Raw genomic sequence first — 15,547 nt, forward strand, 5'->3', positions numbered from 1 at the left:
AGTTTAGCTCCACCTCAAACATCATTTGTAAAAAACACTCTAATAATAGGATTGCAGCCTGGAGGATAAATGAGTTTGAAAAGACTTGATAACTGTCTTTAAACACTTGCAGGGCTGCCACATAGAAGACAGTGTAGACTCACTTGATATTTCCCTGGAAGGCAGAACTAGGACCAATAAGTGGGAGATGTAGGGAGGAAGCGTTTATTTTGTTGCTGTTTTTTGTTTGTTTTTGTTTTGCCAGAACATCCTAATAAGCTGACTTGTGTAGTAGCAACTTCTCTACCACCAGAGGTGTTCAGGTAAAAGCTGGAGTACCATTTTGTTAAAAATATTATAAGGAGAATTCCTAGTACTGGCTGAGAAGTTGAGCTACATTACCTAGGAGGTTTCATCCAAGGCTGTGCATCTTATTTTTAGAGTAGTGGTTGCCTCAATTGTGCTTTGAGTGTTGAAGTAAGTACTAATGCTTGGGCTTAAGGATTGTTTGTTTAACCAACAGCAATGTAACTTGATTCTTCCCCCTCTCTTAGTGGGCAAGAGAAAATCTATGATATTGTGTCTGAAACTATTAAGAATGACTTTCCCTTGTGGTTCAATTCAGTGATTGGCTATGTTAGCAGCCCAGTTGTCATTCTTCCTGCTTTGCTTCTTCTCTTGTAAGTATGATACTTGCAAGTCTTTCATAATATCATAATTGTTTCATAGTACTAATTTAATCTGGTACACAGAAGTAGCCAATACTTTCACCTTGTATCTAATTGGTTGATTCCTGTAATATTCCCTAACCTCATTTATTTTCATCTTCCACCTCAAAACTTTAACATATACCCATTAAGCAGTTTGACAATTACTGCATGGCATTGAAGAAAGTCACTTTATATCTTGGGCCTTCAGTTTGCTTGTCCACAGAATTAAGATGTTTGATTGGGTGACCTCTAGGTCATTCCTTGCTCTCAAAATGGCTGGGATTCTGGAACTTACCTCCCAAATAACCAAAATAAGTAATGCAGCCATAAGTGATTCCTATGCAACCAGCATCAGTGTCTCAGAAAATCAAAATCTAGTGTTTGTCCTCACTTTTCCCATATACAGAGCCATATATTCAGTTGGGGGAGGGGAGGGGAAAGGAAGTACACAGAGTATGGTCAGATTCAGGCCAGTACAATTGTTCCAGGAGAAGGAACATCCCATGACCCAGAGATCCTGTCCTTGGCCGCAGCTCTAAAAATCATCATGGCTGACAGCCATCAACCCTTCAACTCCACAGAGGAGGCAGAGGTAGGGAGAAGCATCGGATGGAGTAAAGGCAGTGGCAAAGGCAGGTCTTTAACAAGAAGAAGATCTAGGCAAGGGGACAGTCCTGTTATGGGATTCTGAAAGAACATGAGGCAAGGAGACATATTTGCTTGATAGCAATAGAGAAGATTTGTGCCTTGATTTACCCAAGATATTAGCATCTTTGAAAAACTGTTCGACCACTTTGCTATAGTGGCTTTGCCCTTTCTGACTCCACATGAAACCTTCAGAAATTCATCTGGTCTTCTAAAAGTATATGTGTGTGCCCCCCCCCCAACCAATTGTATGCTTACACCCTATTCTCTTACAGCATGCTGATCTATTACCTTCAGAGTATTGCAAGATCATTGAAGTTCACCAACAGTCAGCTGAGAATGCAGATTCAAAGTGTAAGTATTAATTGAAATGACATATTCTGTGATTTTATTTTTCCTATAGATCTTAGACCCCCAATAAAATATCAAAGTGTTATCATTTTAGAAGCTTATAAAATGTGTGTTAGTTCTTACTGAAGTTTAGTATTTATTTCCATTTCACTAAAGAACTCATCCCCTGGCTACCTGAACTAAACTACTTATATTTAACTATGTTGGTCATTGGAGAGTAGTCTATTGGCAGGACTATATTTGGAGACTTACCAGCTTGATAGAACCTGCTAGGACTTCTGCTGATAAACTCCAAAGTCATTTCCATGCTATAATGAAGCCTTGGAGAGATATAGAGTCTCTGTTGGAAGACAAAAGACCTGGGTTAGTTTACTGGCTCTGATATATACTGCTTCCTTGACCTTGGAAAGAAAAGTCACTTGATATCTTAGGGCTCAGTTTCCTCGCCTTTAAAGCAAGACAAGTTTTTGGGTTTTTTTTTTCCTAGCTCTAAATCCATGATCACAGAGGTAAGATTTATCTGGCATATTGTGATTGGTGTTGTTCAGTCTTTTTTTCAGTCATGTTTGACTCTTTATGACTCCATTTGAGGTTTTCTTGGCAAAGATGGAATGGTTTACCATTTCCTTGTCCAGCTCATTTTACAGATGAGGAAACTGAGGCAAACAGGGTTACGTGACTTACCCAGGGTCACATAGCTAGTAAGTGTCTGAGGCTAGATTTGAACCCAGGCTAGGCCCAGAACTCTTTCCTCTGGGCTACATAACTGCCCTTATCTGGCAAGACACTTGATTAATATTACCTCTAAGCATGTCATCAAATAACTTCTTGTTATAATGATGCTTATTATGGATATATAAAGCACTTTTTCACCTCAAAGGTGAAAAATTATATTATCACTGTCATTTTTTAAATTGTTAAATGCATCCATCATTCAAGTTATATGGGTGTATTTGCATGTGTCGAGTCCTTTGGAGTCTGAACTGCAATTTGAGTATATTGTCATCAGGGGGCAGTGTTGCTTTGGTCTTAATCCACCAGTCAATGCATAGGTTCAGGGGCACAAACAGGCATTTTTGTACTGATAGAGTTTAAAAAAACATACAGAAGCACATTCAAATGCAAGGGAAGAAAAATTCCCCCTCTCTCTTCCCAACAATGTTACTGGCTAGCCAACTGTGAATTAGCCTCCGACTAGAGAGTGATAGTTTTAATTGGTAGTCCTGGCTAGGGCTATTAATGGCTGTTCTAATGCTGATTGATTGCTTAACCAAGCAGTGAAAAGAAACAATGAAGTTCTGAAGGAGGTTATATAGCCCTTCTTTCTCTCTGCTCCATTGATTCAACAAAAGAAGCTGCCAGGCCCCATACTAAGGATTCATTGTATCCTCTGCTGCTCTGGAAACACAAATACAACCGGAAACCCAAATGAATCCTTACACTGCTACTTAGTATCTTCTTTGCCACAACCTTAATTAGGAAAACATTTTCACCAAATATAAAAACGAGTTTGTGGGGACACAATGTGACCCAAGCGTCAATGGTACAGGGGGAGATTCACTGCACTTGATGGGGGAAGAGGATTTCTTGGGAGAGAGGCAGATTTTGGAAAAAAGACAAGAAGGCTATGGTAATGGTGACAGTTCTTACTGAAGGCTGTGGTAGTGGTGGTCCAGGGACAGTTGTTCCTATTCTAATGGGAGGTTGCTGCCAGGCTTCCTTTTGGGAAAGAATGGAAGATGAATCAGGACTTTCGGGGCAAAGTTCTTCTTATATCCATTCTAATAAAATCTCTGGGCTTTAACACTGGATAAGTAACTGGGAGGGGGAATGTAATCAAGTAGTTGGAGCCCAGATATCCCCAATGGGCCAATGTCCCCTAAACGTCCAAATGTATAGTTACCATTGCCAGATGGGTACACAAATTTCTAATCTCTAACAATCTCACATTTTTATTGTTTAAAGTTTAATCCATATCAAAACTGCAAATAATTGTCATGTGTATTTTAGGATAGATCTGAAGACAAGAAAAAGGTTGCCCAAATGATAGGAGGTAAGTGGAAAACATAAGGTAAACATACAAAGAATAGTTATCTTAATCCAATACATTAAAAAAGACAGGCTAGGAACATTGAAAACAGCATGGAAAAAGTGGTATCATCCCTATTTACCAATTGTTCTCAGCTACATGTTTGTTGTTGAAAATGGAGAAAATTAACCATATTTAGCAATCAGAAATGAGTTTAGGTGCAAGGTCCAATGAACTGAAGTGTCAATAATACATAATAAGGGAAAAACTTATTTAAAGTCTGAAGACTTGGATTTGTGTCTGCTCTGCATCACTTGCACGACCTTGGGAAAATAAGTCTCAAAGTTTTTCAGCCTCAGCTTTCTCATTTTTAAAATGTGAATAAGAATAACTTTCCTACCCACCTAACAGTATTGTTGGGATTAAAATGAGATAATAGATACAAAATTCTTTATACTCACAAAATGATATATTTTGTTGTTCATTTCAGTCGGGTGTGACTCTTCATGACCCTATTTAAGGTTTTCTTGGCAAAGATACTAGAGTAGTTTGCCAATTCCTTCTCCAGCTCATTTTACAGATGAGGAAACTGAGGCAGGATTAACTTGCCCAGGGTCACATAGTTAGTAAGTGTCTGACACCATATTTGAACTCAAGAAGATGAGTCTTCTGACTGTGGGGCTAGAACTCTATCCACTGTGTCACCTGGCAGCTCAAAAGCAGGAGTGAAAAATAAATGAATGATGGGGTGTATTCAGGAGGACCTGAGTTCAAATCCGGCCTCAGACACTTGACACTTACTAGCTGTGTGAGCCTTAGCAAGTCACTTAACCCTCACTGCTCCACAAAACAACAAAACAACAACGAATGAATGATTGAACATATAGCCAAAATAGGCTTCTGAGCTACAAAAGGGACGGTAGTAAGGTAGAGAAGAATATCAGCAGATTCTAGAGAGAGAAAATATGCAGTTCTCAGATAATCAACCTGAAAAAAAGTAACCCCCCCCCAGTTGGATTAATGTTGGTGTTACTTTGCCCAGCTCTCTGCTCCATGGAATTACCAGTTATCACCAGAATTACCAACTTTGCCTCTTTGTGATGGCACAACATAGCCTTAGTTCCAGCCTTTGTTTTTTTGTTGTTTTTCCCCCACTATCTACCTGTCCCCTACCCACTTCCCAGCATATATACTTATCCTTCTTCTCCTGCACCTGTTGAGAATTGAAACCAATCCAATTGACTATCTGGGCAGGTTTAATCATGGAACCTGACTTTGTTGTAAGAAATTATGAATGGAAAAAAAAAAAGAAATTATGACTGAGAAACTAACTACAGCATCTCCATTATATTCTGTTTAACCATATTCTCTGTCAAAGAATAACAGCACAATTTTATCTGAAAAAGAACCATTTCAAAGCTCTCAAAGCACTTTCCTTCTCAACAATTCTAGAAAATAGGCAATGAAATGATTACCAAATCTTTCTAATGCATCTAGGTGGTGCAGTGGTTAGAGCCCTGAGCTTTAAGTGAAGAACAGATTTCAAATCTGGTCTCAGATATTTATTGCTGTTTGACGCTTAGTGAGTCACTTACCTTCTTTCTACCTCAGTTTTCTCTACTGTAAAATGGTCGTAATAATAGCACCTACATTCCAGGGTTGTTGTGAGAATCAAATGAGAGGATATTTGTATAGCACGTAGCACTGAGCCTGGCACTTAAAAGATGCATAAGAAATGCCTGTTCTCTTCTTCCTGCTCCCACCCTACCATCCTGCCCCTTTTGCAGATGAGGGAACAGAGAGATTGTGAAATGGTCACACAGTAATTCTTAGATCTATATCTCCTGACATTAAGTCTAAAGCTACTCATCCTTTGCCACATTATTTTTCCAGCTATAATTAAACAAACCTTTCACTATAAATTCTTACCTGAAATGAACTAAGAATTCTGCCTCCCACAGAAAAGGAAACAGTAAAGAGGAACAGCAAGCTGGAACCCACGGGGAAGAGAAAATTGGCTTCATTGGAAAAACAGTGACACCTGAAATAATAATGAACTTAAGGTTCCTGGGGTTAAAGGGGCTAGGGAGGATGGTTAGGAATGGTTGTTTTACTAAAGTTAGCAAAGAACTACCCAAGGTAGGGTATGTAGTCAGGGAATTCTATCTGTGGGGTGCTTCTCACTACATGGAGAAGTGCTGGAGCTATCCTGAGATAAGGCCACAGGAGGGACATTAACAATTCTGAAAATCATAAAATCTAAGAGGAAAGGGAAGCTGGGCTCTGAACTGTCAGAAGCAAGATAAAAGGTGGGGGGGGGGGGGTGCAGCTAGGTGGCACAGTGGATAAAGCACCAGCCCCGGATCCTGGATTCAGGAGGACCTGAGTTTAAATCTGGCCTCAGACACTTGACACTTTACTAGCTGTGTGACCCTGGGCAAGTCACTTAACCTTCATTGCCCCACCCCACCCCAAAAAAGATAAAGGGAAGGGGGTGAGACACAGATCCTAAGAAAGAAATCATGATTATAGGTCATCGCAATGGAAAAAAAGGGGGGGGGAGCCTTGAATTAGATGTCATGGGATCTGGGTTTGAATCCCTGCTGTGCCACTTCCTGATTTCACGAACATGTGCAAGTCATTAACCTCTTTGGACCTCAGTTTCCTCACCTGTAAAATAACAGCGTTAGACCAGATGACCTCCAAGGTCCCTTCCAATTCTAAATGTATCTATGATCTTGTGATCTACCAAATGAATGGTTTGAAATAGATCACTTCTAAGGTCCCCCATGACTCTAATTCCTTGACTACAGGAGCCTAGGAAGTTCTGGTTATAGCACAGAGTCATTTTTTTGCTAATGAGGTATCTGCAGATGTCTAGTCTTTTGAGAGTTATCCCTATACTACCACCCCTGATCCTTAAAGGACTTCTGCCAGAAGGCCAACTGGGAACTGAAAATTGAGACAGTGGTAGTTGTATCTACTTGTCTGAAACTCAGCAGGCTGGCATCTTTAGTGTGTGAACACTGACAGAGGGTTTTACTAAGCAGGAAGTTTATTATGGATATCCATGAAAACACGGGGCCTACGCCCAGTCTCAAGCAGCTAATGAAAATGTTATACTTTAAAAAACAGATAAAAGAGCAAGATAGGCACATTATCTTGGCTGTTTGACTATTAACCCATTTTGTAGAGACTAAAAAACATAATGGTGATAGGTTCATACTGATTCCAAGTTATGAATATTTACATTGGTGTTTATTATTTATTTTCATTGAATATGTATTTGTCCTAGTGATTCATCATGAATTATGGATTGTTGTTGTTTGCCCTTTGCTTCTGAAGAGGACCAATGGCATCACCATGTGATCTCTTGACTTGATTTAAGTGAGGCAGAGTTGCACAAAGTTGTTAGCCTCACTCTCTCTTCCAGGGCCATTGAATTCCAGTGGCTGGATAAAAGTCAGAATGTCTGACCCCCTAGGATGCAGCAGATGACCTTGTCATCTTTGATTTCTCACCAAGCTTTAAGCACTCAGCAAGGCCTGCTTCAGCTGCCTTTTTGGCCATTGGAACAAATTAAGTCTGTCACAATCACTGCCAAATGATATTTGCCTATTGGGCATAGTCCAATGCATATCAGGTCAATTTCTAAAGTCAGAAATTACTGAGAGTTCCTCAGGATAATAATAGCATTCATTTTATAAGCACAAAATGTCCTGGTGTTTCATAATCTTTTTATTGTTTCCTGTAGTAATTCTGTTAAATTGATGTTATTAGATCCATTGCCAAAAAGAGGTTGAAAAAATTCCTCTCTCCTCTGAACCTTAGTTTCCTCATCTGTCAAATTAGGAGAATGACTAAATCATCTCTAGGGCTAACATTCTATGGGACAATTTCCTCTTCTCCCCCTCCTTGCCCCACCCCACACACATGGTACATAGCATGTGACTGGAAACGTTAAGAGTAGAATAGACCATGGCTAATATACTTAGTTCATGGGTCACTTGTTTAGAAGAAAAATATATTTGTTTTTATACTTAGCAATTCAAAGAAGCAAAACAAAAAATGAACAAACAAAAAAACCATAGGATCCAAAGGCCCATAGTATTGGGGGGGGGGCTTTAATTTAATAGATCATCCTACTTGATGGTCAGTTCAATTCATAAGACATTTATGAAGCAATGACTACATTCCAAGAACTTTCTAGGTCCAGAGAGAGATGCAATGACTACATTCCAAGAACTTGCTTGGTCCAGAGAGAGATACAAAGACTATATCAGACACCACTATGTTATCATGGAGGTTACAGTCCAGAAGCATAAGTTTATTACAGAGATACCCCAAAAAAGTGCCATGTTAGGAAAGAGAAGTCTGGGGGACTCAGGAAAGGCTTCATGGAAAAGGTGAGTGAGATTTCAAAAGATCAGTGGGGATTCAACAGATAAATCATAAAAATTCACATTTATAATTTAATATCTCCAAAACTTTCCCTTCCAACAAATGGTAAGGTAAGCAGTATAAATGTGACTAACCCCATTTTGTTTATGAGGAAACTGGAGTGTAGAAAGATCAAATAACTTGTCCAAGGTCACAATGGAGCTAGGATTCTAACTCAATTTCTCTAATTCTACAATCAATGCCTTTTCTATAAACAGCCTCTTATAAAGGCAAAGGAGAGTAAAAATATTGACAAAGGGACATTCTAAACAAAGATAACAGTGAGCAAAGACATGAAGATTAGAAAATATAGGGAATATTAAGGAGGACTGTTTGAATGCTTCAAAGAATGTTGAGTAGAATAGTATCAGATATGGCTAAAAAGACATGGAAGCACCATACAATGGAGGGCTTTAAATTCCCAAAGAAAGAGCTTGGCTTTAACTTGGTAGACATCAATCAATATAAATTTATTAAGAACCTACTATGTGCCAATCACTGTGGTAAGTTCTAGGTATACAAAGAAAGGCAAAAGACAGTCCTGGATCTTGAGGCGCTCACAGTCTAAAGAGGAAGAAAACTCACAAATAAGACAGACAGAATAAATTGGAGATGATCAACAGATCATCTCCACTAAACACTAGCACTAAGTGGAATCTAGAAAGGTTTCTCATAGAGAGCAGGGACTTGAAGGAAGGCAATGAAGTCAGGGGGCTGAGTTGAGAAGGAAAGGAATTCTAGCAATGGTGGACAACTGGTAAAAATGTATACAGTTTGGAGATAGAATGTCTTGTTTAAGGAATAGAAAGGAGGCCATTGTCAATGGATTGCAGACTACATGGGGGAGGGGAGAGATCACAAAGGTAAAAAATGACAGGACTTGGCAACAGATGAAATATGAGGAAGAGAGTAAAAAGTTGAGGTTGACACCTAGATTGTGAACCTGGGTAACTAGGAAGATGGTAGTACCTTTTTTAGATTGTGAACTCCTTGAGGGCAGGAACTATATGTTCCTTCTTTTTGTATCCTCACTACTTAGTACAATGCTGGTACATGATGGACATTTGACAAATTTTTATTGACTGACTGACTCACCAGTAATAGGGAAATCTGGGAGAGGGTCAAGATGGGGATAAAGATAGTACATCAGGTCTTTGACATCTTTGAGTTTAAGTTGTCTACAAGACATCTAGTTTTAAAAGTCTAAGAGGCAATTGGATGTGCAAATTTAGAGATTAAGAGAGAGATTAGGGCTGGATAAGTAGATCTGAGAATTATCAACCTAGAGTGGAGAATTGAATCCATGGGATCTGATGAGATCACCAAGTGAAATGATATATAGAGAGAAGAGGGCCTAGGACCTAGACCATAAGGATGCCTACCTTACTGGGAATGACCTGAATGAAGATTTGGTAAAGGAGGAAAAAAAGGAGCCATCTAACAGCTAGGAAGAGAACCATGATAGAGCAGTTTCATGAAAACCTAGAGAAGAGAGTATCAAGGAGAGGAGGGTATCAGGTTGTCACTAAAGAATTTTAAACAGAGGAGTGACATGAACATATCTGTGCATTGGTCTTTTCTTGTACTTCCAGCCAGAAGCCAAACCCAGGAAGGAAGCAAGAAGAAGCCTCAGGAAAGTGATTTTGTCAATCAGCAGGCCTCAGCTCACTCATTGACTCCCAGGAAAAATGGCAATGTGATAAGCTTTGACTCCCCAGGCAGCAGAATTCCAACTATTTCACAAGCTATACCCCAGACTAAGCTTTCCAGGCCAAAAGAGATTACTTCTCCAATGAGTGCTATCTCCAAGGCAAGATCTGAGCACATTGACAACAGGTAAGGTTCAGTCTTAACTGGACTAGAAGGAACTCCTGCATTTAGCCACAATGAGAATAATAGCATAGATTGGTTAATGTTTTGAACAACCTTTTATTAGAAGACTTTTATTTACTTTATTAAAAGGCTTGAGGGGCAGCTAGGTGGCACAGTGGATAGAGCACCGGCCCTGGAGTCAGGAGTACCTGAGTTCAAATCTGGCCTCAGACACTTAACATTTACTAGCTGTGTGGCCCTAGGCAAGTCACTTAACCCCAATTGCCTCACAAAAAAAAAAAATTAAAAATTAAAAAAAAAAAAAAGGCTTGGCTATACATGAACACTTTGACTTAGGAAATTAAATCAACCAAGGTGCTAAGGCAAACAAGGAAGTTGTACAAAATGGTATTTGTGGTTTTATTTTGATCCAGACTTAATGATTTAATTGGTATAGGAAGTTCTTGCTTAGTAAATTCCCTCTACCAATGCAATTGGCACCTGCTATGCAATTTATAATCTTAGAGCAGGAGTTCTGAATCTTTTTTGGGTCATAGACTCCTTCAGCAATCTGGCAAAAACTATGGACCCCTTCTCAGAATACTGTTTTTAAATTCATAGAATAAAATACACAGGGCTGCAAAGGAAAGCAAAATTTGGTGAAAACAAAACTGTAATTTATTTTCTGATCCAAGTTAAAGGGTCTTAGAAAGTTGCCAGGGAATCCTGAAAAGTTAAAATGCTGTGCTAAAAGTAATAGTCAAAATGTGGTGGGATTTGAAACTAAGACTTCTTTGCTCCCAGACTGGTGGTAGGAAATTAAAAGGAAAAAAGAAGAGTACTGAAATGGATATATTCTTACTCTCAGGATTCTCTCCACTAAACAAACTTGTCATAACCCAACGAAGGAGAATCCATAATGTTTATAATATTGACATGATCTCCCTATAAATCCATCCTCTAAAGTCCTCTGACACCTCATTGTAGCATAGAGTTCATCTTTATGCCAGCAGAGAGCAGGTCTCACCAAGATAAAAAAAAAAGCTTCAGGCTTAAGTTCAGCCATGCATCACCTAGCTAAGTTCAGAGAAATATTTGTTACCAGCAAGTTGACCAGCAGTTGAATTGATGTGGGGTGAAGAAGAGATAAGGGGATGGGCAAAGTTATACTAATCAGTGGAAACCAACCTACACAGATGAAATTATGGCCCTTTGAAATATTGAAGAAAGCATCCATGTGAAACAGATAGGGAACAAATAACTTTCCCACCCATTTTACAGAAAAGGAAACAGAAGAATAATTCATAATTAAATGACTTGCCCAAATTCAAGCTAACATTCAAAGGTAGAGGGTAGAAATGCTATGGTAATCGTGGTATTTAACACCTTTGTTTTATCAGCTCATATACAAACATTAGCCAAAGAGAGCCTCAAAAAGTTAGAGAACGGTTTGTTTTCTAGGTAGCCAATAATTTAGACTTAATATTCTTAGTATCAAAAATATGATACTAAATATCCTTTCTTATTTTCTCACCCATAAAATGAAAGATGGGGCTAGATGGTCCCTAAGACCTCTTCCAGCTCTGGCTCCTTGTGATTCTATGATCATTCTTCCCCAAGCTATCACATGATGTTAGCAAAGTCACAGGGAAAGAATACTCAATTCCAGTTCAACAGACATGGATTCAAAGTAGGGAGCAGTGGGCTGTGTTCACTAGTAATGTGGCATAGAGAGATATAGTTGTTCAGTGTTTGGAGGATCTCTGAATAGATTGAACAGAATCCCCTGAAGGCAATTGTGAACTCCACATCTCCAGGGTCCTTTTGGAAACACAAATAAATGTGCTTTCCTGGGTAGTGTGTCAGTAGGATGTTCATTTTAGGAATTTGGAAGATGAGGCAAATGAATAGCTCTGTTTCAAATGGTTGCTTATTGTGTTTTAAATTACACACCAGAGACATAAACTCAAGTATGAGATAGTGTACTCCCCATAAAACTTTGGCACTTACAGCTAGTAAGAAATTAAACCCCAGGGAGCACAGAAGCCAAGTTTTGTTCTTTTTTATTTTTTAAGGTATCCATATTTTATACACGAGAGTGACCTCTGCAAGACCAAGTCCTGCACTCCAGTTAATTTCAAGAAACACTTTGAGGATATCCATTCAGAGCCTCTCTTTAGAAAAGGCATCCGGCAGGTGAACCCTGATGTGCTTGGAACAGGAAGCTCAGGGTTTGTAGGAGGGCAAACCCACATCCCTAGATATTACATTGTTAATGAAAGGGAATCCCGAAGAAAGCCACGTTCCACCTCCCGATCACCAAGACACTTTCATAGAGACAATTTGGATGACTTTGGGGAGATATATCCTAGGAACAAAAGGGGTTATGTGTCATCAAAACCCCACCATGCCTACCCCCCACATTTGAGTGATGAAGAAGAAGAGGAATTGAGAAGAGACACATTCAGTAGATCCTTACGTCCACGATCCCTCTCTGACCTTCATCAGACACCTCATTTTTACATTGGTGAACAAACAGAGAGCCAAATCTTGGCTGCTGAAGACCTGGCCAAGATGCACTACCAATCTTGGAATGGTGGCTTTGAGGTAGACCACTACCGACCAGTTTATTTATATAAAAAGCCTCGATTACGGAATTTTGATCCAGAACCTAGGTGCCCAGAGCATTTCATGAAACCAAAATCCAAACAAAAGATGGAACCCTCCTTTACAGAATCAGATTCAGTGTCTGTCTCTAGCAGTGATCAGCAAAACAGCAGCACTGATCAATATATCCAAGTCATTCATAATAAAGACAAGTACCTGAAGTCTGCAGGCAAGCTTAGCAGAAAGAAATCCAAGTCTAGGCTTGAACTGACTATTGCAGATCCCAATGAGTTGATTTGTTCAAATGTCTAGATGGAATGGATTTGTCGTTACTTCAGGAGTATAGCAGTGCATCATGGTCATTGTGCTATCAGGAATGAGGATGCATATTAGAGACTTTCTGGAGAGAGAAATGAATCATTAATCATAATGGACCAATGGGGTTACGATTTGGTCCATGGAAAAAACAAATCCATGATTTCCTGCATACTCATGGATCCCCAATGGTCTGAAACCTTTCTGCTCTAGCATATCAGCAACAAATGTGTATGTGGACAATCATTTAGTATAGATCATGTACTTATGAGTATTCCCTATCTAGTGAGGCAAACATTCAGGACCATTTCTGATGTTTGAAGTCAAAGGAAAAGGCCATATAACTCATTTCTACCTTATTCTGCTTCCAAAAGGGTGAAGTCACTGCCATTGGAGAGTCTTCCTTTATATAACTGAGACATCTCCAGTTAGTTCCTCATCCTTAAAAAGAAAAAGAATAATGATAAAGTTGCATGTTTATTGTACCATCTTTTAAGAAGTAAAAATTTCCCACACAATAAAAAAAAATCTGTAAATGATTTTTCATTTCTCTAAGGCCAGGCTTCTATACTGTGTGTGTGTGTGTGTGTGTGTGTGTATGTGTGTGTGTTGGACTCTTTTGCAAGTCAGTCAATAAACATTTATTAATCACCTACTATATACTGTCACTATGTTGGCAGTGTGTTAAAGCCTATGGCTCTCTTCTCAGAATAATTGTTACATTGTTGTTGTTTGTCCTTCATTCCCAAAGAGGACCATGAATGACATCAGGGTGATGTCATGACTTGCAGTGAATTGGATTTAAATGAGGAAAGGCTATGTAAGGTCATGTAAAGTTGCTATCTGTACGGGGCCAAAATTCTAGCTTAGACTGTCTAAAAATCTAATGAGTGGTTACCATAAATTATAAGCTTCAGCAAGAGTTTAGAATTTTAAGTATTTATTAAGGAGCATAAGAATTTGGTGAGGAGAAAGAGGCCAAGATTCCTTCATCTATCTATCTAAGGGAGCCAGCATCTCTGCTCCAGCCAAGCCAAGGTCCCAGGCGAAAGAGTGCCCTCGCCCCTTCTTCATCCCAGAAGCCTCTCCTGAAACAGGAAACAGGGCCATGCACACACACAGAGCTCCAAGCAAATTGGCTGATAGCTTTGATTGACAGTACCCGTGAGCAAACGTCACTTCCTGACACCAAGACCACATGGCTTGTCCTCAGGCCAGAGCTCACAAAATGTCCTTCCCAGCAGGGGGCGTTATTCCAACTCTCACAGTCACCAACCTCACTCTCTCTTCTAGAGTATTCTGGGTCCAGTGGCAAGATATAGATCAAGATGACTGGAGATGGCCCTGAATGTTTAAGACAACTGAGGTTAAATGACTTGCCCAGGGTCACTCAGCTAGTAAATGTCTGAGGTGAGATTTGAATTCAGATCTTCACAACTTCAGAACCATTTCTCTATCCACTGCCTTACCCACCTGCCGCTTCTCAGAACAATATGTTAAATGTGTATAATAAAATTCAAAGGAACACCTTTGAGACCAATTATGTTAAATGAGACCAGTTATATTAAATGAGACCAATTATATTAAAATAAAGTTATCACAATCTTTTTAAACATGTTAGAACATGTTCATGGGTCCCAGGTTCAGAACCCCTGCTTTAAGTTGAGGCACTGTGCTAGGTGGAATAGTACTACACAAGTGTAAAACAACTGGACCTGGGAGGCAAAAAAACTAATGTTCTCAGATAATTTTAATAGAAACATAGTATCAATTAATAAATCCATCAACAAAGATTTTTTAAGCTGATATACCAGGTACTGTGCTAGCTGTTAGGGATACAAAGGCAAGAGTGAAACAGTCCCTGAAAGAAAGAAAGAAAGAAAGAAAGAGAGAGAGAGAGAGAGAGAGAGAGAGAGAGAGAGGGAAGGAAGGAAGGAAGGAAGGAAGGAAGGAAGGAAGGAAGGAAGGAAGGAAGGAAGGAAGGAAGGAAGGAAGGAAGGAAGGAAGGAAGGAAGGAAGGAAGGAAGGAAGGAAGGAAGGAAGGAAGAAAGAAAGAAAGAAAGAAAGAAAGAAAGAAAGAAAGAAAGAAAGAAAGAAAGAAAGAAAGAAAGAAAGAAAGAAAGAAAGAAAGAAAGGAAGGAAGGAAGGAAGAAAGAAAGAAAGAAAGAAGGAAAGAAAGAAACACGCAAGACAACCACAAACACAAAAAGGTGGGTGCAAAATATACAAAGCAGAAACAGCTACTTTGGTGGATATGGGAGTACTGATAGCTAGAGAAAGCAAGAGAGACCATGCAGAAGACTGTTCTTGAGCTGAAACCTAAGGAAAACAGGGATTCCAAGAGGAGGAGGTGAGGAGAGAGGGTATTCTAGGGATGGAGGACAGCCAGGGCCACTGTACAGAGATAGGAAATGGAGTGTTATCTGTGCAGAATATCAAGAAGGCCACTATAACAATAATGATGATGATAGCTAGTCTTTATTTAGTGCTTTGTAATGAGAACTGAGGAGTCATTAAAGAATAGGGACAATTAGTTAAAGAAATGATGGGGACTGAAGCACCCCAATATGATTTCTGGGAAACTAAGTGGGGAGAGTTTTAATTAGGAAGGGATGGTATAGACTGCCAAACACCTCGGAGAATTTGAGTCATGAGTTAT

At 39.4% G+C, this 15,547-nt stretch overlaps 1 protein-coding gene across 1 annotated transcript in view; it reads left to right on the top strand.

The window, feature by feature from the left end:
• Window positions 1-13,297, top strand: part of TMC3 (transmembrane channel like 3) — an 83,204-nt gene extending 69,907 nt beyond the window's left edge. The window contains exons 18-22 of the mRNA XM_043981656.1: window positions 534-659; window positions 1,610-1,688; window positions 3,696-3,738; window positions 9,747-9,990; window positions 12,042-13,297. Coding sequence (XP_043837591.1) covers window positions 534-659; window positions 1,610-1,688; window positions 3,696-3,738; window positions 9,747-9,990; window positions 12,042-12,885 — 1,336 coding nt within the window. The 3' untranslated portion in view covers window positions 12,886-13,297. The remainder of the gene's footprint in view (window positions 1-533; window positions 660-1,609; window positions 1,689-3,695; window positions 3,739-9,746; window positions 9,991-12,041) is intronic.
• Window positions 13,298-15,547: the final 2,250 nt, after the last annotated feature.

The sequence above is a fragment of the Dromiciops gliroides genome, chromosome 2 (genome assembly GCF_019393635.1).
Source record: "Dromiciops gliroides isolate mDroGli1 chromosome 2, mDroGli1.pri, whole genome shotgun sequence".
Taxonomy (NCBI): Eukaryota; Metazoa; Chordata; class Mammalia; order Microbiotheria; family Microbiotheriidae; genus Dromiciops; species Dromiciops gliroides.